Source organism: Telmatherina bonti (genome assembly GCF_933228915.1).
Source record: "Telmatherina bonti genome assembly, chromosome: 4".
Classification (NCBI taxonomy): Eukaryota; Metazoa; Chordata; class Actinopteri; order Atheriniformes; family Telmatherinidae; genus Telmatherina; species Telmatherina bonti.
Window position 1 is genome coordinate 35,347,117 of NC_136622.1, and position 25,729 is coordinate 35,372,845.

Sequence of the window (25,729 nt, forward strand, 5' to 3'; positions counted from 1 at the left end):
TGACTTTTCCAGATGTGTCCTGGTTTCTGACTTTTCCAGATGTGTCCTGGTTTCTGACTGCTCCAGATGTGTCCTGGTTTCTGACTGCTCCAGATGTGTCCTGGTTTCTGTCTGCTCCAGATGTGTCCTGGTTTCTGACTGCTCCAGATGTGTCCTGGTTTCTGACTGCACCAGATGTGTCCTGGTTTCTGACTGCTCCAGATGTGTCCTGGTTTCTGTCTGCTCCAGATGTGTCCTGGTTTCTGACTGCTCCAGATGTGTCCTGGTTTCTGACTGCTCCAGATGTGTCCTGGTTTCTGACTGCACCAGATGTGTCCTGGTTTCTGACTTTTCCAGATGTGTCCTGGTTTCTGACTGCACCAGATGTGTCCTGGTTTCTGACTGCACCAGAAGTGTCCTGGTTTCTGACTGCTCCAGATGTCTCCTGGTATCTGCTCTGCCCTGAACAAGCTGCACTCTTCCCTGCCTGATTGCTGATATTCCTCACCGGTTCTGCCCTCTACTTAAACACCAGCTCTAGATCTGCTCAGGGCGAGATCGTCAGTCCTTGTTCATGTACCTGACTCTGAGAGAAAACCTGGTTTGACCCTGCCAGACCACCGTCTTCGCTACGCCCTAACTGGTATGAACTGATCACCTGTTGGTGAACCCTCTCTGACTCTGACCCTCCCGCTTGCTCGCTCCTTGGATTTTTTCCTGCTTGCTTGTGTCTTTTGGTGTGGACCCTGGACTGTTTTTGGACCTTGAGATTCTGGATTGTGTAGGTGGTTTTCCCTGCTCTGGAGGACCACTCTGAGGCTGCTTATTTCCCATCTCCTGGTAAACATTCATGTCTTGGCCTCTCCAGTATCATCTGGTTCACCTCTGTTATTTGTGTTCCAGACTTCCTGAAGATCAGACTAAGTGAGACCACCTTCAACTCCATTAATTCAATAAATCTGTTTAAATTTCCTTCTTGGCTGAGTTTAGGGTTCTCACTTCCTAAACTGTAACAAGATGCTTCATTCCAGTCTGATAAGGAACCAATAAATAGCTGCTGGTGATGCTTTTCCTCCTCTGTTCCACATCAATCCTGTCACAATCAAGTGACACAACACTTGATCGTATCGAGCAGAGTTGTTACATCAACATGCAGCCAGGACTCTTAGCTCCTCTTCTCAACTATCACTTCAGGTCCCATTGACCAGATTAAAATCCAGGGGTGGTGGAGCCTTTTCTGTTGCTGCTTCTAAGCTATGGACCAACCTTCCCCTTCACATCAGAGCTGCTCAATCTGTCTCTGATTTTAAGTCTGTCCTTAAAACCAACTTCTTTGCGCCGGCATTTGGTCATACATGAGCTTTTTCTCGTGTATTTTAATTTTTACTTTTAGATTTTTATTTTGTGTCCAGATTTTATTTATTTTTTAATGTGCAGTGTTTAATTTTAATTTGTGGGGTGTTGTTGGTTGTTTTATTGTTCAGCACTTTGGGCAGCTGCTGCTGTAGAAATGTGCTTTATAAATAAACTTCAACTTGAACTTGATGGCTCTGACAGATCGTGGATATAATGTATTAATAAGATAATAGAATAGGAGAAGAATTGATGTAAGAAATTGGGACAAGACTAATCATATGGTGTTTGGTAATCTGAGGAAGAATGCTAGTGTGACTATTGATGGAGCTTGTATAGAAAGAGTTAATGAAGTCAAACTCCTGGTTGTTGTTTTGGATGAAAAAAAAAGCTCATATTAAGTATGTAAAACAGAAAGTTGGTAAACGTATTGGTATTTTAAAGTAAATCTGTTGGTTTCCAGCTTATTGCGTATGTTGTACTTTGCTATGATTCTCCCATACTTCAGTTATTGTGCAGAGGTGTGGAGTAACATACTGTACTCCCACTAAACCCTTGGTTTTGTAGCAGAAAAAACCCCCATGAGGATTATCAACAAAAAGGGGTATAAAGAGCACACAAATGACTTTTTTTCACAACCAGACAACTTAAATTTAAGGATCTGGTTGATTTAAAATGTGAACTTGTCATGTGGAAAGCTAAACAGATGCTGTTCAAAAACTTTTCACTTCCAGTCCACAGAAAGTTTCTCACAGACGGAGAGATTTTCGTACCGTTTGCTCGAACGACACATAAGCAGAGGTGTGTGTCTGTTTATGGAGCTAAGTTATGGAACTCCTTAAACAAAGAGTGTTTTTATATTCAAATAAATGTATAAGGATGGAATTATGTGACTGTATACACAATTGTAAGTTTATAGAATCTATTTACAGATACACAAGATGTTTTTTTTTTTTTTTGTTGAAGTAGTGTGTGGTGACCTGGTTAGGATGGGGTTCATTTAACTTAGTGAAGTCAACTCAACTTATTATTTGAAAGGTGTTTTATGTGGCAGATTATACAAGATTTAATCTTCTATCTGTGCCTTTTTGTTCATGTATAACAATGTAAAGTTGAACTGAACATGAAATGAAATGAACAAATAAATAAAATCCTCCTCTGCTGCTCGTCATCACTTCCAGCAGGCTCATGAGCCACTTGCAGGATGAGACGCTGCAGCACATGCACAGTGAAGCTTGTGTGGACAGAGATAAACAGTCATGCAGAGATGTATGCAGATCTGCATAAGTCTGTCCACACACACACACACACACAATGTCTAAGCTGTGCAGCCATCAGGACTTGAATAAAACTACTGATGTTACACAATCAGCCAGCTTGTGTTTTCCAACACCTGCACCAACACAAAGCCAGGTGGAGAGGGTTCTGTGGAGTTCTGCCCTCCTCTTAATACCACTGCCAAACCTTTACTTCCCCTTTTTCAAATATTTTCCCTTTCCTGCATCAACACAGCTGCCTGACTCCATTCTGTTTGTTCATCCTGCTCTTATGGACCCACTTACAGAGGCTTGACGACACTTTTATACATTCATATATACACAGTACCAGTCCAAAGTTTGGACACTTTTTCATTGGATTTAATGGGAAGGTGTGTCCAAAAAAAGTCAAATTTGTAAAAGAATATATTCTACAACAGGGGTGCCCAAACTTTTGGCCTCCAAGAGCCAAACTGGAAATGCTCCAGTGAGCCGGGGGCCAAACGCTGCAGCTCAAGGCTTGGAGTTATTTTAATTATTGTCCAATAACGAATGCAGTTTATTCTTTCAGATCTGGGCAAATAAAATGTTACATAAATAATCAATATAGCAATACAACAATAAAGCCACAGTTAAAAGGGCAAGAAACAATAATTATAGCAACTAAACGGCAACAAAGTGCAACATGTCAACAACAAACAGGACATGTGGAACAAGGCAAGTTGCTGATACTTAGTGGGACACATGAAGTTAATCTTCGGACAGTACCAGTCCCTCCATGTTGGGTTGCACCTGGATCACTGACAACGTGAGGATGTCACGGTGGTGTGAGTCCGTCAGGGTTCCTCTGAGTCTGGTCTTATTGAAGTTCTTATTGAAGTTCATTGAAAGTATTTTCTTTTCTTCAAGCTCTATATAGACAACGACTAGAGGGCCAAAAGCAAAGTGCTGGAGGGCCAATTTTGGCCCACGGGCCCGACTTTGGGCACCCCAGTTCTACAATTTGAAAGTAATTTCTGGAAGTGTTTAATGGAAACAGGAGCAGTGTCTTTGCTGGACTTACACTGTACTCTGGTTGGGTTTCAGAGCTGGAGGTGGTGCTCGTGCTTTGGGCTGAGTCTTTGGAGTCTTGCTCCATCAAATCCAGGGATGGGGTCTCTGGAGGACCGCAGGACTCCTGTGGAGCTCCGCTGGGACCACGAACACACTGAGAACAGAAGATGGATTGCTGTGACTTTACAGAAAGCTTCATGTCAGGACAAACCTGCTGCATTGGACATGTCTTGATGAAAGGACCTGTTGGGGTCCATTAGAGGAGGAAGTTTGCAGTGTGGGTGTGAAGTTCAAAAGTTTCTGATGATCAAAATTCCAAAGAAAATCAGGTTTAAAGGGATTAGTCTGAAAAGATACATCTTATAAAACCATCCAAGAAGTTTTTGCCTTTAGAACAAAGATTTCTTCATTCTATTGTAATCTAGTTTGTACATGTTTGAGAAGAAGGGCGTGAAAGATGATCCTCATTCTGCTTGGCTGCAAAAGTAGCTAAACGTCAGGGAGATGATCTGAACATATCAGTTTACACACACACACACACACACACACTGCAGCTCTAAAGTTTAACAGAAATGAGGGATATTTCTACAAAAGTGAGTTTTCATTTTGTCCTGCAGAGACTTTCCAGCCAGTTAATCTGTAAAAGTTGGCTGCTTGTTGGAAACTTGATGTGGATTTCCACTGGTTTATCACTGGGTATGTATGGCACTGATATTAATATCTGTCATTCTTACAGGCTGAAAGAAAAATAAAAACCCGAGTGTCTTTTTCAGATCAGTTTGTTCCTCCTGCATGCAGGTGGATTTCTAGCAGGGAGAATTCATTTGCAGTAAAGTGGATACAAAGAGTTGATGAAACTACATTTCTTTATTATTTTTCTATTCTTGATTATAAACTTAATATCCACTTCATCAGGTCAACCTGTCTAGTACCCCTACTGACCCCCTTTTCCCTCTAGAACTGCCTTAATATTTGGTGTCATAGATCCAACAAGGTGTTGGAAACATTCTTTAGAGAATTTACTGCATATTGACATGAAGCATCACACAGTTGATGCATATCACCATCTCCCGTTCCACCCATGCGGCAACTTCCGGCGGTTAAAAGTGAAGCCTATGTGGAAGTGCATAAAACTGCAGTTCCCCCTTCATCCACTAGGGGCTGCAAAACAGAGCAAATCCCCATAGACTCCCATGTTAAAAAGACCAAATTCACAGCAGAAATAAACATCTTTACAGCCTGGTTCAAAACTCCATTTTAGGTTTAATAGGTCAGGTTTACCTTCATGACAACTGTGGGGGGAGTGAATTTTTTTCTAACTCGCTGTTTAAAAGTAATTTAATCTCGAAGTTCGGCATATTTAGGGGCATGTCCTTTTGATTGACAGGTACCCAATCTCCCGCTTCAAGTAAGAAGAACGTAGAACAACCGCGGTTTTTAGTCGGTTAACAACATGACTTAGCTTTAGCCCGCTTACCTCCGTTAGCTTGTTAGCTCCCGTTATCTCCGGGTTAGCTCGGTTAGCTCTGAAATACAGAAAGCTCAGAGTTCGCTCGATGTCAATCATCCACCATGATGCTCACGGCCGCCCTCTCAGCTCCAGCTCTTTGCCCATATTTGTATTTTCCGGGCGAGACGACGCGCATGACCCTGCCAAGATGGCGATGGTAGGAACCGCCCACCGAGCTTCAATTTAGCTCTTCAGAAACCTACGGGTGAGGTCACGGAGGCTCCGTCCACCTATATATACAGTCTATGGTTCCATCACATCATGATGAGAATCTCCCGTTCCACCACGTCCCAAAGCTGCTCTGCTGGATGTCGATCTGGTGACTGTGGAGGCCGTTGGAGGACAGTGAACTCATCGTCATGGTGGAGATGATGTGAGCTTTGTGACATGGTGCATCATCCTGCTAGAAGTTTCCATCAGAAGATGCTACACTGTGCTCAGAAAGGGATGGACATGGTCAGCAGCAAGACTCAGGTAGGCTGTGGAGGTTAAACCATGTCATGTTGGTACTAAGGGGACCAAAGTGGAGTTTTACAAGTAACTTCATGAGTACGCTGCATTGTTTTTCCAGCTGAATTCCTTCTACATCATGGAGTTTGTGGTTTTCTAAACATGACCAGTAGTAAACCAGTCCTCCTCAGTTAGAGGGATTTACTCTTATATCCTCTGTTCTTTGCTACAGCCTGAATCCCTCTCCTGGTTTTATCTTTACACACCTTATGCAACACTGCTGTTACATCGTTCACTTCCTGGGTGAGATCTGCTTTAACTTCTTTCTCAAAGAAACCTCTAACCTGGAAACTTGGAAACTAAACTGGTAAAAACCCCACAAATCACATTCTTTCTTCGGATTCTGGAAACTTTTCATTTTACCCGTCAATACCTGGTTATAACCTTATTTATCCAATGCTTAAACCGAGTATCAATAGATAATTTACAGTCATCTGTTTGAACTTCAGCCAGTTGTCTTGACGACGTCTATACGACCACATGCATTGAGTTGCTGCCATGTGATTGGTTGGACGAGTGGGTTAACAAGCAGTTGACCAGGTGGAGCTGAACGTAAGTAAACACACTGGGATTATAAAAATTCCCAGTGAAAGTAAAAGAAAGGATGAGGAACAGTTGGGTTTTCTTTTATCCGATGTCCTCAATGCCCTCATCTGTTTTTCCTTCTGGTGCCGCCGTTCTGCTTCAGAGTGGGAAATTATTCTTATTGACGAGATGTTTTACAAGAAGGAAGTTTGTTCCACAGAAGACTCGCGACTAGAAGCAACATTTCTGTTTATTCTCATGGTGTTTGTGTGAACTTTACGTTTACTGGTGTCAGACTTTGCTCCTGTTTGCGATTCTGTCTGCGAGGTTTGGTGTGTCCCTGCAGCGTCAGACCGGCCTGGTAGATGGTTCTGGGTCGCGGTCTCTCTCTCAGTCCGAACTGACCTGAAGGTTTGTCCTGGAAGCAACAGACACACAATCATCCTCAAGGAGTTGAATCCCTTTTCTGGTTAGTTTATTAACATCTCGCGTCGTACCTTGCCATAGGAGTCCCAGCTACGTTCCTCCTCTTCGGTGCGCTTCATGCTCCTCTTCCGGCTTCCCCTTAAAAACTGTTTACAGTCTGAGAAAAGAAAGGAGCAGGAACATTGAGAGGGGCATGAAGAGATAAAGGTAGCAGGGTTTTTTTTTCTGTTTATCTCCATTGGAGCATGAAATGGACCGATGACTAGGAGCTGAAATGGGCAAGTTAAATAAATCTGTTAAGAGATAATATCAGAGACAAGAAAAGATAAAAATCCTTGTCAGTAATGGTTGAGCTGTAGAAACAAAGTGAGCACAAAAACAAACGAATATGAAGCAGGTAAGAAAAACAAAAACATTCCATTAACCCATAAGAACCAAGCGTTCACTTTATGCTACAAAGTTTGCTGAAAATCCTGTAGAAAACAATCAGATGTTTGTCTTCTGCCCCTTCATGGACACCAGACAGCAGCAGATTATAACCATTTTACATATCATATGGTCATAAATGGTAAAAATTCTTACAAAATGTTGTTACTTTTTCATTTTACATTTTTTTAAAGGGACAAATAAAGAACTCATATAAAAAACTAGACTTATCTGGTTATTTTTTTCATGGGTTGAGTCTCTCAGAATGTCCTGGAGTTTCTCTGCGTACCTGAACCGAGGCTTTTCACCTATTTACATGCTTCCATTAGGTAATATTATTAGCTTGCTTTACTTTTCCAAGACGAAACTAATCACTTGATCAGATTACAAAGATGTCTTCAAGACTGAAGGACCTGGATTACTTTGGATTTTTTTCTTAAATTCAGCCAGACTGAGGTTGTTTTCTTGGACCTGAAGGTCTGAGGAAGACTCTGTCCAGATGGAGCTACTCTGGACAGTTTTCCAGTTTAATTCGTCCACCACTGTGACAAACTGAAGAGTTATTCTGGATCATTATCTATTATTGTTCTGAAAAGTCTCCATCTGATCCAAAATTCAGATTTGATTCAGATTTTTCTCAAATCTTGGTGACCTTCAGCCATTTCTACAGTAATGCTGCGGTAAGCCAAGGCTGCAGGGGGACATCCCATGATGCACTGGGCTCCTCGCTGTGCTACATACTCGCCATGTATAAAAATCAGACCGTTGTTCTAATTTCTCCTTTTCTTTCTCTGCAGAAGTTCAGAAAGAAGAATTAAATTAAAGTCAAGATTTGACACAATCATTTGGTTTCTTTAACTCTGTAATTTATTTAATGAGTTAGTTTTTATGAACTCAGCTACTATAAACTGCTGTGGTTTTATTCGGGTAATAATGTCTGTAAAAGTGCGTTGAGATGAGTTTACTGAATTGATTTTTAAGGGCCAAATCAATAAATCTAATAAATAAAATAATTTTTAAAAAATCACTTTTCAATGTTTGTTGAAAATTCTTTTTACCGTCTTGATAAATAAAAAATGTGAAGAACTTTAAACATTATTGACCAGTTCTACCTTGAGGCGACGCCGCGTCTCCGTTCTGTTTGGGGCTGAAGGGGGACGGTGGTTCAGCCGCCGCCAGAGGGCTGTTGTCATTGGTCATTACTACGGTGCTGCCGCTTTCTGACAGGTCCTCAGGTACACTTGTGTCTCCGTTCACCGCTGCCTGCAGACAGAGCGAGTAAACAATCACTGTGAGTAAACGGGCCCAGAATGGAGCCTTGGGGAACTCCGCATGTCGGCTTTGTTTAAAATGATCTGGAGTTACCAAATTAAGCTGCAAAGTGGTCTGAGGAAGGTGTTTCCAATGACACAAATACAGGCTCATGTGATTCGTTAGCTTAGTGAAGAATAAGTCCAAATGAAAAACCTGTATTTACCCAACAATACAGGAAGAAGTTCAGATTGCTCTATGATAAACTCTTATCAGCACAATTTATCCCGCTGTTCCAGAGAAACAGTTTACAACTGAGCGCTCATTAATTGAGGAAGCTGCTGTCCAACCATAGAAAGTTTAATATCTGATTTTTCATTTTGGTTTGGGAAATTAAAACAGAAAAAATCTGTTTAACTTTTCTTTTAAAGGTAAAGTGATGTGCTTGAACATGCAGGGGGGCAGTGAGGCCCACAGTCGAGCTTGTAGTCTGAGTTCAGGATATTTCCTGTCTGCTGTAACAATAAGCTTTTAAAAAGAAAGGAAGCATAAAATGATGTTAAAAAGAGAAGCCACTGCTGTGCCTCCGTGTCTTATTTTGACCAAAAGGTTGTTTTGTTGTTGGAAGTTGTGGGATAGCACATCTTTTTAAAAGCTGGCAAACAAGGAAAAGTAAGAATAGGAGACGGGGAAAGTGAGAGAGAGGGAAGACGAGCAGATGGAGGGGTGGAAGGAGGAAATGTTCCTTTCAGACAGTTATACAGAACGTCATACATAACAGTGAAAAAGAGGAAGAGGTGGTAACGGACGATGGGAGGATTATTCAGTGAGTCTGAGACAAAAAGTTGAAGTGTGTATAGACGTTGGCAGAGAGTGTGTGTGTGTTTTTCCTCTAAATGCAAGCAGTGAATCCTTTATCTGAGCTTGTGAAGATATTAGTGTGTTTCTCTAATCCTCCTCATCCTGCCATGAATGACTCTTTATCGCCTCCTTCCTTCCTCCGACTCCTTCGCTCCTCTCTGGGCAGCCTTCATTCCTGTTTCTATCCGGCGTTTCTTATTTGTGTGGAAGCAGCTGTTTGTGTGAGTCTCATAAACACACACTCACACACATCATCATGACACACACACACCAGCTTAAATTCCCAATTAGAGCCATATAACACGCTGGCACTCCTGTGTAGGCATCTGCTAATATGTACGTTCTGTTAAAAGCACAGCTGTCTTGCAGGGAGGATTGGGGAGTGGCGGTGTGTGTGTGTGTGTGTGTGTGTGCATTTTCCAATGAAAACTAATTAACTAAAAAAACAACAGATTTACTTTTCTTAAGAACTATGCTCTCACTGTTTCATCTGAACAGGCAGATCTTTGCAGGGGATGTGTGCAAACACGTTACCGGTTCATCTGCAGGCAAGTTTTTTCGGCATTTTTTCGAATGTTTTTTCAACTTTTAACTATGTTTTTAACGAGTCGCTGGATTACAATGTTTGAGAAACCAGCTGCTGGTCTCGGTGTTGAAGCTCGGTGGGCGGTTCCTACCATCACCATCTTGGCAGGGGCATGCGTGTCGTCTTGCCCGGAACATACAAATATGGGCAAAGAGGTGGAGCTGAGAGGGGGGCTGTGAGCGTCATGGTGGATGATTGACATCGAGGGAACTCCGAGTTTTCTGTAGCTAAGAGCTAACCGAGCTAACCCGGAGATAACAGGAGCTAACCAGCTAACGGAGCTAAGTGGGCTAAAGTTAAGCCACGTTGTTAACCGGCTAAAAACTGTTCGCTTGTCCGCTTGTTCTACATTCTTCTGACTTGAAGCAGGAGATCGGTACCTGTCAATCAAAAGGACACGCCCCTAAATGTGCTGAACTTTGAGATTAAATTACTTTTAAACGGCAAGTTAGAAAAAAGTTCACTCCCCCCACAGTTGTCATGAAGGTAAACCTCACCTATTAAACCTAAAATGGATTTTTGAACCAGGCTGTAAACATGTTTATTTCTGCTGTAAACATGTTTATTTCTGCTGTGAAGTTGGTCTTTTTAACATGGGAGTCTATGGAGATTTGTTCTGTTTTGCAGCCCCTAGTGGATGAAGGGGGAACTGCAGTTTTATGCACTTCCGCATCGGCTTTACTTTTAACCGCAGAAGGCTCCGTCCATCTTTCATATACGGTCTATGGCTGTTCTCAGCTTCTTCTTCTGGTGCTTTTATTTCGCCGTTTCTGCGTGCACATGTGCGTGAACGTACTGTAGCGGCCATGTTGTTGCTCTCCTCCATGACAGCGGCAGAGTATTTGTTAGAAGGCATCCCTGTTGCAGTCGGCTGGTCTGGTATCTGTCCTGAGCCCTTTGCAAACCTGGACGAGACACAAACCAGAAGAAAAAAAAGGGATTTAGACAAAACAGAGTCAGGAAATATTTCTATATTATTTGTTAATCTGCTGACGAGACAAAAACGTTTACTGGAAGCAACTAAACCGTTTCCATTTCCTCTTTTCTGGTTTCGCCTCCCAGCTGCCAAAGGATTTGTAATGATCAATAGTTGTTTCTCAAGCATTTCCCACTTTTTCCTCTCGTTTCCTGTCCAGCCTTTGTCCCCCATCATTTTGTCTTTCTTCAGTCTCAATAACTCTGATTTATAAACCTTTTCCAGTAGAAAAAAGCCTCCTTACTTCAGACATGAACATGTTCAGTCGACATATATCTGACAACTTTAAAATAACCGATTCTGAATTTGATTTTGAGGTTTTACGTTTCCAGCAAAGACTCTTCATTTCTTCCCATGTGTTTAGTTTAACCTCTGAAGACAGTTTGACAGAGAGAAAATAGGATTTTAGAAACGACAAGTTGATTCATAAAGAGCTGTTAGCAGCAAACCAGGCCTATTTCAGCACGGTGGACGGAAAGTGGACAAGTGGAGGCCAAACGAAGACTACTCAGGGCTAAATAACTGTTTGTTATTTAGATGAACAAGATCTAAAAGTGATGTTGTGAAAAAAAAGGAAAAAGTTCAGCGAAGACCTGAAAATTTTGGTCAGAGAATTGTTGAATAATTTTAAGGAAAACGTTACGTTAGATAAAATTCTGAATACAGAAGTTCCCACCAGTTACTGTGTATACCATCAACATTTTTACAGAATAAGGAGGAATCTCTGTGTGTAGGGGAAAGGCTAAAGGTCCACACTGGACGCCGTGACCTTGGGGTCCTCAGTCAGCTCTACGATGATAACAGACATGATTCTCTACTGAAAATCACTTCATGGATGCAGGAAGACTTCCAGAAATCTCTGACATCACATGTGAAGAGGATCCAGAAACACGCCGTCTTCTCTGGACCAAAGCTCATTTAAAATGTTCTGAGTGGAAACCTGGATGAAGATGTGGAATAGTTTGTGGACAGCATGGACGGTGTGTCCTGCAGACTAAAGAGGAGAGGGAGCATCCAGCTTGTTATCAGCCTGCATCTCTGATGGGATGGGGTTGCATTAGTGCCGATGGCGTGGGCAGCTTCCGATCTGGGAAGCTCCATCAATGCTGAAACATCTGCTCCCATCCAGACCACGTCTCTTTCAGGGAAGACCTTCCACCATGCTGGACCACATCCTGATGGTGGAACAGGAGAACTGGTCCAGCAGGACCACGCTGGACCACATCCTGATGGTGGAACAGGAGAACTGGTCCAGCAGGACCACGCTGGACCACATCCTGATGGTGGAACAGGAGAACTGGTCCAGCAGGACCACGCTGGACCACATCCTGATGGTGGAACAGGAGAACTGGTCCAGCAGGACCACGCTGGACCACATCCTGATGGTGGAACAGGAGAACTGGTCCAGCAGGACCACGCTGGACCACATCCTGATGGTGGAACAGGAGAACTGGTCCAGCAGGACCACGCTGGACCACATCCTGATGGTGGAACAGGAGAACTGGTCCAGCAGGACCACGCTGGACCACATCCTGATGGTGGAACAGGAGAACTGGTCCAGCAGGACCACGCTGGACCACATCCTGATGGTGGAACAGGAGAACTGGTCCAGCAGGACCACGCTGGACCACATCCTGATGGTGGAACAGGAGAACTGGTCCAGCAGGACCACGCTGGACCACATCCTGATGGTGGAACAGGAGAACTGGTCTGCTGCAGTCCAGACCTTCCACCAGTACCAAACATCTGGAGCATCATGGAAGCAGCTGGAATCCTGCATCAGGACCAGAACGGGACGACATTCCTCTCCTAAAACTCCTATTTTCCATCAGTAAAACATGAGTTTCATTGACGTTTTGCATGAAACTAACATGTAGGTTGGATTTAACACAGAGTGTAAACACAAACCCCGTGTGGTGGCGAGAGCGTCCCAGTTGCCTCTCGTTCAGCTGTACTGGGACTTTCAGGTGAGCAGAAGCGATGGTGGAACAGCTCTCCTGTGTTCTCTGTGAGCACATGAGAGCAGATCTGACATGCCTGTGCAGACCTCAGGTAAACAGATACACAGCGCTCTCAGGGTGTGTGTGTGTGTTTCAGAGCAACGCAGCGAATGTGTTTGTACACGTTTAATGAATGCAATTTTGTGACGGAGCATTCTTCTGAGCCCTTATGATGGTGCACATCAGGAATTATTGTCTGGAAGCGTACACGCATGCTTTTTCTGCACAGTGAAGATAAACATCTCGGTGAGACCAACTTCAGAGAACTTCCTGTAAACGTGGGAAAGTCATTTATTGTTTTATTCTGGATTAGTGTCAGGTTCTGGTTATGTTAGGGTTTGGCATTCAGCGGTGATGGTTAAGTTAGGGGGTAGTGACCGCATCACGTTAACCGAAACCACCCCAAGCAATCCTAACAAGATGTGTGTGAGCATGCAAGTATGTGTTTGTTTTGGCTTAAGTTTCAAGGAGGTGACTGGTCACCCGTTTGACCAAACGAGTCTGAACAGAACGCTGCAAACTGTTGAAACGGTTACTGATGTGTTCCCAGAGGAGGAAAAACACACCTGTTGATTTCAGCAAAGCAGGAAAATGGCAAATTAGTAGGGATGAACAGCTCCACATTCACGTGCACACACACACACACACACACACACACACACACTTCTAAATGAAGATAAGAATCAGCCTCGCTGGGGTTCAAACCGAGCACCACAGCATGTGGCATGTTTACTGGGATTTTCACACAAAACCATCTCTAGTGTTTCCAGAAAAGGTCTGAAGAGGAGAAAACATCCAACAAGCAGTAGTTCGGACCAGAATATCTGCTGAAGTCAGAGGTAACACACACAGAAAGGCAGCAGATGGTCTCCAGCAGCAGAAGACCACAGCGGGTTCCCTTCTGGCAGGAAGAAATGGAAACTGAGGCTACAATTCACACAGACTCACCAGAACTTGTAAGAAAATAATATACGAAAATATCTCCATATAATGTCATCACACAAAATATTGATATTTAAAAACACTGTCTTGATTTTTATGGCATTAGTAGTTGTAGTTTATTTACTTGTTATTTATTAATGTTGACTGAAATCCTAAGTACTTAAAATTCTCATTTATAAAGATGAAGCAAAACATGCTTTGTTTGGATAAATATGACAACTATTTGAGCTTTTTACTGACAAGAAGATTTTAATCTATTGTCTTGTAAACAAAAAGCAATTTTTTATATTCATGTATCTCTCAGTTCTCATTCAGTAAGTTTACGTGAAGCTTTGAGCATTCGCGATGTTCTGATAGTTATTTCTTAACAATAAAGACACATTATGTAACTTTCTGATCCTAAAATTCTGCGTCCCAACTTGTTCGATGACACAGTGACATCTATTATGTGTATTTCTAGAGCAGCTGCTTCCCAGCAGCGTCCAGGAGCTGAGAAACCGACACGATACAACTTTTACCTTACGTTTTGCCTCATGGTATGATTAGGAACTGGCTGTTTTGAACTTCGCTGATTCAACAAAGAAACTGAAGACTAGAAGAGACAAAATGAGTCATGGTAAGATGGTCTGCTGCTGGCTGGAGAGAGCTAACAGGTAGGATGCAGGATGGATGATGGATTAGCCCTCAACAGGGGGCGCTGGTGGGAAAATGGTAAAGTTCTGTAGTGGGTCTTTAAATTCTAGTAAATAAAAATCACAATATATCGTCTTGCCTCTAATATCACAGTACATCGTATCATTACATCTGTATTATGATATTTATCGCATCACCAGATTCCTGCCAATACGCATCCCTTATAAAAACTACCTGGTCTGATGAGTCTCCATTTCAGCTCCACATTTTTTGTTTTTTTTTGTTCACACAAATAAAAATAATTTATTTTAAAACTTTGGAATTTTATTGTTTTTAGTGATCTTTTTATTTGTCTTCTTGGGAATTATAGCAGCAGAATGATGGTCTGGCTGCTGTGTTGTTTTTTTCATAGCTGAAATCAGGAAAAATGACGAGCAAAATTAACAAGTTTTATACATTTATCTTGTTTTTAATCTACAAAAATCAGCAATATCAAAGAATTGTGACAATCGCAATTTAAATGGAATTGCCACCCAAAAAAAATCGGAATTGAATTGAATCAGGACAAAAGCGTATCGTCACAGGCCTAATGGAAACTATGTAAAACTACATGATGGAAGTACTTAATATGAACGTAACGTGGACTCCGATAGAGGACAAATATTTTTTTCACCATCACCATTGCGAAAAATCCTTTCAGTTTCCAACATCAACTTTGGAAACGTTCCCAAGTCCTCCCTGAAACTCAACACCTCACCAAACGAAAGAACACGCAACACAGAAACAATGGTAACGGACTCATACATGGTTACCAGGGCTGTGACGATATGCTTTTGTCCCGATTCGATTCCGATCTTTTGGGTGCTCGAATTAAATTGCGATACTCAAAATTCTTCAATATTGATGATTTTTGTAGATTAAAAACTGAAAAACATTTTTAAAACTTCTTTTTGCTCGTAATTTTTCTTGAATTCACTTAGGAAAAAACAACCCAGTAGCCAGATCATCATTCTGCTGCTATAATGCCCAAGAAGACAAGTAAAAAGATCAATAAAAACAATGAAAATTACAACATTTTTATAGTGGATTAATTTTATTTATTTTTTTAAAAAAATTGATTTTTTAACCAAAAAAAAAAAAATCAATTTTAAAATTGTGAAGAAAAAAATCCCGATTTCCGATTTTTCAATTTGATTTTCCCACCCCTAATGGTTACGGTAAAGCCCCTCCCTCTCTGTCGGACTGAAAATTCTCTCCGATCAAGCGGATCAGATCATCGGACTTGTTGCACATTTTTATCTGACTGGATGTTCACAGCTACCGGTTTTCTGCACTCCGATTGGGTTCCACCGTCTCCAGATCTCAATCCCACAGAGCAGCTGTGGGGCTTGGCTAGGGATGCACTGATAGGAAAATTTTAGCCGATGCTGATATTTGCTATTATTACTGTCGTTATGGCAAATGTTGATCATATTCTGTACCAAATGCTAGCAACATTAGCTGCCTGCGATTGACAGTGAACCTCTGAATCATGTTTTTTTTAGATGACATATGAAATAGTGAGATTCAACTCAAAAAGTCAGAGTTACTTTAGAATTCAGCTGTGTCTAGTTTTTTTTCATTCAGTCTGCACTCAGAGTTTATTGTTGACCTTAAAACGTGGCACAGATGAAGTTAATGTTCACAGTTTGTGGTTAGGTCAGTTAACTATTTGTTTAACTTCTGCCACACAGTAAATATCCCAGGAAACAGCGTTTCTCTCTTTCAGGGGCTAAAATGAAATTTTCTAATCAGGGGGGCCCGTGCCCCTCAGCTGTCAGACCCCCGGCGACATGTTTGACTTCAGGGAGCACGGACTCCCTCTATCTTTCATATCACGCTTCAAATCTTATATTTAGGTCTGGCTCTGTAACCCTTACCCATCCATTTAGTTCTACCGTGACATACTGAGGCTGCTGGGGGACATCCCATGATGCACTGGGCTCCTCTCAGCTCTTTTTATTCTACACAAGTAACTATAGAACATTGTTGTTTATCAATTTTTGTTTTCTTTTTTCTTTTTCATTAAATGCCCTGGCTAAGAGTCCCTTCTTCATCCTAACCAGTTGCCATGGTTTCCCCTACGTGTCCACCGAGCCCACGAACTAAACCTGTCTTATGACCAACTGCAACATGCAACATGGTGGTCGTTTACAAGCAGACTCTACTTCTTGATGAAACTTTAGTTGTATTCTTTTTTTTTTTTTTTTTTTTTAATTGTCTTGTCCAGCATTTAAGCAAACAGACTGATGTCCTGGATTCTGTGTTCTGCTGATCACATTTATTTTGCCAAGGGGAGCTTTTATATATATATATTTTATATATATTTATATGACGATCCCCTTGTATTTCTGGATTCTTATTTTATTTTTCTATTTGTTTTGGATAATTGTTCGTATTAAAGAGTTTATGCTGCTGAACCAGACCAGAGAGGACAGAAGAGAGACAGAAAGAGAACAGAAAAGAAGAGAAAACAAGAGAAAGAGATTAATGCATACGCGTATACACATATATATCTATATCTATCTATCTATATCTACATATATCTATCTATATCTACATATATCTATATATATATATCTATATCTATATCTATATATATATACACACACACACACACACACACACACACATATATATATATATATATATATATATATATATATATATATATATATATATATATATATATATATATATATATATATATACATATATATATATATATATATATATACATATATATATATATACCCACACAAGCCAACTCTACATTCCTGCGGGGAACAAAACCTTTGACTGTCAGGAGCACCAGAAACTAGCAAGGTAAATCAGAAAGACAGAAAGAAGAAGCCAAGAGAACCCAGAGACCTGGGCAGCCGGCAGCCACCCCCAAAGCACAGACCCCAACCACCCCACTTTGGAGCCAGCCATGCATCCGCCCAGGAGGTGGCGAAGAAGGGCCCTAGCCAGAGACCGCCGAGTGGGAACAGGCCAAAGCAGGCCCAGGCCAGCAAGGTCCGGCCCCGCCGGGCACCGGCCGCCCGGTGGTTTTATTCTAGAGTCATTTGTCAGACACTTCTATCCAAAGCGGTTTACACGTGAGACGTGATCAATTAACCTGAGTGTTCAAAGTTTACAACAATATGTTGCCAATGAGTCATCTGCACAACTGACTCACAGTAGCTGAACAAGCCGGTAACGAAGGCTGGCTGTGTGCCGGGGACTTCTGGAACTGATTCTGCACAGAAGAATGTGGTGAGTGTAGTTAACCTGTCAATGGTCCTATAACCTAAATGCAAACACACAATGTTGCCTCTCTGAAACTAACATCACCAGACAGAAGTAAAAAGTTAAAAAAAACAAAAAAACAACTAAAATTCTGCTGAATAATAAATTTATTCAGCAGAATTTTACTTGGAAAGCATTTGCAAAGTTGGAACAATTTGTTCACACTGCAGGCAAAACTGACTCGAATCTGATTTTTGAGTCGATTTATGACCAGTTTCTGAGCTTTTTTATGACATCTGACAAGCAAAAATCTGATTTTTTTTTTCATATCTGACCCAGGCCACTGTCCTTTGTGGCACTAAATCAGATGAATATCCGATCTTTCTAAAAGCAACATCAGTCTGATGCATTTTATCTGGACAGGAGGAGGCGGATACGTTAAGACTGAATGGAAACAAACATTAGAATCACATTTTTTTCCAGCTCTGACAACACAACACCTTTAAAACTGATTTATAAACTAACAATTGTAGCATCCACGTTTACCTGCGTAAACATGGGAAACATGTTGCTTCATCAAACAGAAATCCTGTTTTTCTTTTATTCTCTCAGGGAGATGAAGACGGAAACGCCGGTGTTATGCGGAGAACTTCACGTCCATCTCGGAGCTAAAAAGGCTGAATGTAACGTCGTTGGGGGAGTTTCTGAGTCTCATTACGACTTAAAATGGATCCAATATTATTTGTATGTTTTAATATAACATTTTATCATTTCAACATTTCACATAAGATCTGAACTTTCAGAATAATTAGAGCAGCTTCACTCCGTAAAACCTTCTTTTTACACCCCATTAGGATATTTCAGAATACCGGCTGTGGCCAATAATGGAGTCTTTCGTACAAATAGTGATTTTTTTTTTTTAAAATACGATCAAAATCTGTGTGAAATGAAAGTTAGCAACATTAGCTTCCCATCGTTGCTTGTGAACCAGTGGATGGTGGTTTTTCTAGATGACATATGATGATGATGTGACGCAGCATCCTTATAGCATTTTTCGACTTGGCAAATATTGCAAACTGCTTCATAAGAATCTTCTTTCCGCTCCGTGAAAAATGACCAGATTGCTAACATTCCTTCTACACTTCCATTAAACCCCCACAATGCCTTGCTGCACCACTATCGCTGTCACATGTCACCCCCCCCGACCCCCAACTTAATGCAATACAGCCTGAAATAATCATCAGCTGTTAATATTGACTCAGTTTTATTCATTGGACTGATACTATATGTTCATAAAAAGTAACATCTGCTGATACTGTTATTAACCAATTATAGGCCGCTCAATGAAATACCTTGAAATAAGAAATTTTAACTTAAAATTGTCCTTCCGGTATGTTCCAAGACCTCCATTCTGTTGTTACATTACTAAAAGAAAATATAGTTTCATGCTAATTATGAATGAAGTGATAAAAAAAATAGTCACTTGGCCCATAAAGGGTAAACGCTTATATAGAGAATGTCCCTACAGAAGTTTCGGTTGTCCGTGTTTTTTTTGTCTCAACGCTTCAATCGTTCATGGAAAAGTTGCCCGACTTTACAGGTGAGTGTAGCGTCACATGACGTTTAAATGCCTGTCACACCAGATAGACGACGGGAAATGTAAAACCGTGGATGCTGCAAGCGTGAAACCTGCATCAGAAGTCGCGTAACATAAAACATAATCGTGCGCCTTATTTTGAAATCATCTGCTGAGGCAGCAGCTGTGAAAGCGACTCAAAGTCACTCCACAAACTGGAAAAGGGGGTTCTGTGGCTTTGTGCAGGGACCTCTTCCAAGACTTCAGAGCTGATTGGGCTTAATTACAGAACCAGAACTCCAGGCCATCCAAAGACACGTAAACAGGTCTATAATTAAACTTATCATCCAGTAAAACCAGTTAAAATGTGTGAATAAATAGTAAAAAAAAAACATTGATTCTCGCATCAGAAACCGTATCTTCTCATTTGTTCAACTAAACACTGATAAACAGTGCAGCGTTGTATCGTTACATACAGTTCACTAAATCCCCAACAGCCTTTCGGCCTGCAGAGAAACCAGCAATAAGACTTTAGATTCTGTGCCAACCCATTGAGAGCCGCCTGCACACCCCCGGCTCCACCGCTGCATCCCACCTCCATTGAAAATTCCCATTCATCTTTAATCTGGGTGGTCCAAACTCCCCACCTGCTCATTTTTTTTTCAGGTTGCCACAAATGCTGAATGCTGTTTCACTACGTTGAGTTGCTGAAGCGTCCTTAACTTTTCCTGCAATCGCTGCGCCGCATTGCATCGGTTCCAGAGCTACCAGCTCAGAAAAAGCAAAGCTTTTCATGTCAGAGACCGTCAGATGGATTAAAACCACAAAAGGCCTCCCATGAACACAACTTTGAACTCACTGGACAGTGATAGAGTCAGATGAACCGCGCCGATATGACGAATGACAGAAATAACAAACTGCTCCTCTGCAGCACAAAGACCACAAGCAGAGGGGAGTCGGTATGTTGGTATCTGTCTTTCCACAAGTGTGTTTGCAGCTTCAGAAGCAGAGAAAAGGGAAGTAAGCCTGCATTAGAGGTGCTGATGAAGGAAGGAGGACAGAGTGAGGGGCCTCGGAAAAGGGGGCATGGAGGACAGAGGAGGGGGGGGCTTCACATCAAAGTTGTGTATGGTGGCTAGAGATTAGGGGCTGCATTGCAAGAGGGGATTGTTCAATCCCTGAAGTGTGTGTGTGTGTGTGTGTGTGTGTGTGAAGGGGAGGTCAACTCCCCGGGGTCTTTCTGTGGGGGCTGCATTCCTCGTTTGTCATGTACATTATGGCCCTTCCAGTTCAGATCAAGCCCTGCAGTTCCGACCTCATCTAGTGGACTCTCTGATGGGGCCCAAAATTTACGTTTCTGCTCAAACTAAATGGAAAACTGAAAAATATCAATAATATTTCATGAAGCATTGACGTTACACTGAAGCAGCTTGACAACAAACTCTTTGTACAGCATATTAGTTCTCCTCTTCTTACCGAAACGCAGATGAGTTTGTCATCGTCATCAGTTTTTGGTTTTTATTTTTATTCTTTTAAATTAGTCCCGTCCAGCATCGTAGCAAGCAGAATGGTGGTCTGGCTGCCACATCGTGCTGACGACACGTGCTTTGCTAAGAGGAGCTTTGTAGAAAGAGTAATTCTCTACACTAAATTTAAATATAATTCTTTATGCTACACAAAGGTACGTGTACGCTAAGGCTGCAACGATTTGTCGACAAAGTCGACAATAAAAATTCATTGATGCAAGATTTCATAGTCGACGTGTTGCGTTATAAACGCTGTAACGGCTTTGCTAATAAAACGCTGCGCCAGGCCACTTAACGCCATTTACCAACCACGGCTTTTCAGACAGTATAAGAACTCTAAACACCAAGCAAATGACGCAAAGCACCACATGAAGTGCTGGGGGCAGTATTGTCATTTTGTGCAGCGAAGAAGAAACTGACGGCGGCGGAACCTATTTCCAAAGTTTTGGGATATTTAACGCTAAACAAAGTATCAAACAGGTGAAATGTGTCGTCTGTCATGCAGAGTTGGCGTACCAACACAAAAAACAAGAAAAATAAAAACACAAAGTCGTTTGCTGTTCTCATAGACTGTATATAAAAACATGGACAGAGCCTCCGTGACGTCACCCGTAGGTTTCTGAAGAGATGAATTGAAGCTCGGTGGGCGGTTCCTACCATCACCATTTTGGCAGGGTCATGCGTGTCGTCTCGTCCAGAAAATACTAAAATAGGCAAAGAGGTGGGGCTGTGAGCATCATGGTGGATGATTGACATCGAGCGAACTCCCGAGCTTTCTGTAGCTAAGAGCTAACCGAGCTAACCTGGAGATAACGGGAGCTAACCAGCTAACGGAGGTAAGCGGGCTAAAGCTAAGTCATGTTGTTAACCGGCTAAAAACCGCGGTTGTTCTACGTTCTTCTGACTTGAAGCAGGAGATCGGGTACCTGTCAATCAAAAGGACACGCCCCTAAATATGCCGAACTTTGAGATTAAATTACTTTTAAACGGGCGAGTTAGAAAAAAATTCACTCCTCCCACCATTGTCATGAAGGTAAACCTGACCTATAAACCTAAAATGGATTTTTGTACCAGGCTGTAAACATGTTTATTTCTGCTGTAAACATGTTTATTTCTGCTGTGAAGTTGGTCTTTTTAACATGGGAGTCGATGGGGACTTGCTCTGTTTTGCAGCCCCTAGTGGATGAAGGGGGAACTGCAGTTTTATGCACTTCCGCATCGGCTTTACTTTTAACCGCCGGAGGCTTCGTCCATCTTTCATATACGGTCTCTGGTAACAATATAGCGCCCTCTAACAGCAACAATGAGTAACACAGGTAAACATATCGGCTCCTATACAGATATTATATTTGTCATCTTTGTCATCTGGATTAGCACACATTGCACATGCCAATAGAGTCACATTTAATATAAACAATTTAAAGAATCTTATGATTAAATGTGTTTAGTTATATAATCTGGGTTATTTATGTGATTAGTGGGAATTCTGATTGGCTGGTAAAATCCCATATTGTAAAAATCACTTTCTAAAGGTTTTCTACCAGTCATACGTGTCCTTATTTCCTGTGTTTGAGGCTCAAAAATGAGAAAATTCTCTCATTTGCTACATTTTTAGAGAGTGTTTGCCCAAACAGGTGAGTCTGACATTTTTCACTTTATGACCTCAAGAAGGGAAATAAAAACTCCCGCCGGTTATCGCCACCGACTCGCCCACCTGGCCAGCTGAGCCCGCCTTCTAAGAGGGGCGTGAACAGGCAGCGCTGGTGAACTTTTAAAGGTTCAGACACAGAAACTTCCCGTCCTCAGTAGAACTCGCTGGAAGCAGCTCTGGAATGGCTGAAATGATGGATCAAGGCTGAATCTGTGAAACAGCTGACTCTCACATGAAACTGTTGGGTAAAAATGGACAACATGGAACGTTTAGGAATCCCAACACGTTGTCTGGTGATGCTAAAAGTTCACTTAGTCATGTTTCCAACATCAGCCACAGATATTTCATCTGTGCACACAAACCCAATTATTTGCATGAATATAATTAACTGCAAGTATAAATGTCCTTTTTTTTCTTATCTCTGCGACGCCCCGTCATGAGAGAAGATATAACATTCTTTCTCAACCTCCTTCAGTCCATTACAGGCTCTGGAGGGAAAAAAGCATCAGCTGCATCCAAATAATGTAAATGATGAGAAAGATTTACTCCAAAATGATTTCACTTATCCTAACTTTGATTTGAATCTGTTCCCATCCTGTAAGTCCTGCTTGCTTCCCATCAGTCCACATCAGCAGGCTTTGTCTGCAGAACTTCCACATTTCTTTCTGACTGATGGACCTTTCTTACAAGAAATACCTGTTTGGCATCTAAGTTTTTCCATTTTCAACACTCGCTTCATAAAATCTAAACAACACACACACACGGTGCAGTTGTGTGTCTCCTCAGTTGTCTGTTGCCGTGGTTTCACGCAAGCTTTGATAATGAATTACTGATCAAAAATGCTTTGAGGGGATCCAGTCTGCAATGGGAACCAGAACAGCAAAGAGCCGGACCGCGCCACACCGTCCAACGGGAAGAAGTCATCTATATTGAAATGTCATAAAAGTTTGTTCAGTTGAAGCAGGTTTTATTATTTTACTGTGATGATAAAAATATATGTTACTGTTTAATGGCATAGAAAACAATCTTTATTCAACTCCCGTCTTTAACTGCTTAACATAAACATCCAAGCTAAGAGCAGAAACTCCACACATTTAGTCACATAGGTAAGGTCTGGACTGACAGGGGGAAAGTTAGGAAGATTATAAGGGCCCCACGACTTGATAGGGGCCCAAAGAGATGTACAAACTATATAAGAAAATAATTAAACCTTTATTAAAAATAATAAATACTTTTTTAAAAGGTTGTAGTAAAATATAGCAGTAATATAAACTTATAAACCACTTATATTAAAATAACCTAGTTAGATGTATGCACTGTGATTTAACCCTTTATAGGGCACTCAAAGAAATACCTTCAAATTAGAAATTTTAACCTAAAATTGTCCTTCTGGTATGAACCAAGACCTCCATTCTGTTGTTACATTAAAAACAAAAAAATAGTTTCATGCTGAATATGAAAGGAAACAAAGTGATCAAAAATAGTCACTTGCCCCATAAAGGGTTAAACACAAACCTACATCTTTATTATTCACATGAAAAGATTTTTTTTATTAGCTTGAAGCAAATGAAGCAAAAACAAAAATCTAAAACTTTTGATCAAGTGGTGGGGTCTATGCCGTTGTCTTTCATAGGACCCAAATGTCCCGATGGCGCCCCGGAGCAGCAGAAGACCACAGCGGGTTCCCTCCTGTCAGTAAGAACAGGACACTGAGGCTACAATTCACACAGACAAGTGATGAGTCTCCATTTCAGCTCCACATCCACACGGTAGGATCAGAATTAAGTGGAAAAACATGAAAACATGGATCCATTCTTGTAGAAATCCATAATGTGTTCATTTTGACCATTTTAAATGTGACAGAGACAAATAACTTCCTAATAACTGCATCAGTAATGACATAATTAGCCTGGTATAAAATATTTCAGAAATGTAATAACTAGCTTATTACTGGCTGTTTACTGTTTGCTGGTAGGTTGTTTTTACATGGACAGGTATAAAGCCCGGTGGTGTGACGGTTAGCACCGTGTCGATGGTTTGAACCCCAACCTCTGTATGAAGTTTGCATGTTTTCCCTGTAAGCATGTCTCCATGTTCTCCATGTTCCTCCATCAGTCCAAAGACCAACTGGACAGTAACTTCTCCCAGAAGCAAACTTGTTTATCTCTCTGCTGGCGCTGTGATGGACTGGAGACCAGTCCAGGGTGGTGTGACGTTGTTACAGATGGAAAATAAGATGCTTCAATAATAACTTTCTAATCACGCTGCAGTCATGTGAGTCATAATGGAAGTTTGATGTTCCTAAAGATTCACTCTGAATTCTCATGATGTGCAGCAACTGTGGGATGTTTCATGTGGAGCAAAACCTCTGAGGAATGTTTGCAACAGCTTGCTGGGTCAGAATACGGGACGTTAATGAAGGAAAAGGGTGAAAGTTGGACCTGAAAGCAGCATTTTCTGCCTGGTCTGTTTGCTTGTGCAACTGGTGAAACTCTTCTCATGCATCACCTGCAGAACTCCGTCAACATCCATCTCTCTCCTCCCACTTTCCAAGCATTTCTCCGTTTAATTCTTGGCACAGACTCATGAAATAACATACTATCACAAGACAAATCTGCCTCTGCTTATCTATTAACACCAGATAATAATCAATAGGAAGGAGTTGGAGAAAATCCAACCAGTTCAGCCATTAAATGTTTTATTTGTCTAAAACCAGGAAAGTGTCTTCTTTCATTACACAGAAAATCCCAACTCCGCAGGAACACCACATTTAATTTCCTGCTAAACAACTTCCACGGAGTCCACGCACACACGTGCACGTTACGCACACACACAGCCTGCACGTGCAGTTGCACAACACGCCTTCCACTCTCTCTACCGGTTGGAAAGGTGTTGGTTCACAGGACTTTAACAGCTTTAGAGTCACCTCAGAAGCAACAAATGAAAAGAACCTGAGGAGGAGGTGTGAACGTCACTGCCGGAAAATGAGCCAAAACAAACAAATAAACAAAAACAAATAAATAAAATCCTACATAAAGGCAGCGTTTCCTCTCCTTACATGTGTTTCTATCTGCAGGGTTGGATTTAAACAGCTGAACACGTTCAGAGCCACTTCCACCAGCAAGGCGCACATGGAGCAAAGTCTGGCGACTTTCCACGTGCACGTGGGCAAAATGGAAACACAGCTCAGAAATAAGGAGGACACGCGCACAGGCTCGCGGACAGATACCCTTCTATGGGAACAAAGTGTTGGTTCGTGTTGCTGTGACGATAAACCGGAGAAAACGCACGGTGCGTTCCCGGTGCTGTACTTACGTAACCATTCGCGCGCAGCGGGGAAACGTGCACGTGCTGCTCTGCTCGGAAAACCTCTTGAAGCTCCCTGAGTGGTAATCTGGTCTGGTGCTGGGAAAGGACTG

General features: G+C 41.7%; 1 protein-coding gene across 1 annotated transcript in view; it reads right to left on the reverse strand.

The window, feature by feature from the left end:
* The window catches only part of dnmt3bb.1 (DNA (cytosine-5-)-methyltransferase 3 beta, duplicate b.1), a 43,047-nt gene extending 17,318 nt beyond the window's left edge, over positions 1–25,729 (reverse strand). The window contains exons 1-6 of the mRNA XM_079239904.1: positions 25,626–25,729; positions 10,533–10,641; positions 8,151–8,301; positions 6,684–6,769; positions 6,473–6,604; positions 3,652–3,795 (exon numbers count right to left, since the gene is read on the reverse strand). Of these exons, the coding sequence (XP_079096030.1) occupies positions 3,652–3,795; positions 6,473–6,604; positions 6,684–6,769; positions 8,151–8,301; positions 10,533–10,641; positions 25,626–25,633 (630 nt within the window). The 5' untranslated portion in view covers positions 25,634–25,729. The remainder of the gene's footprint in view (positions 1–3,651; positions 3,796–6,472; positions 6,605–6,683; positions 6,770–8,150; positions 8,302–10,532; positions 10,642–25,625) is intronic.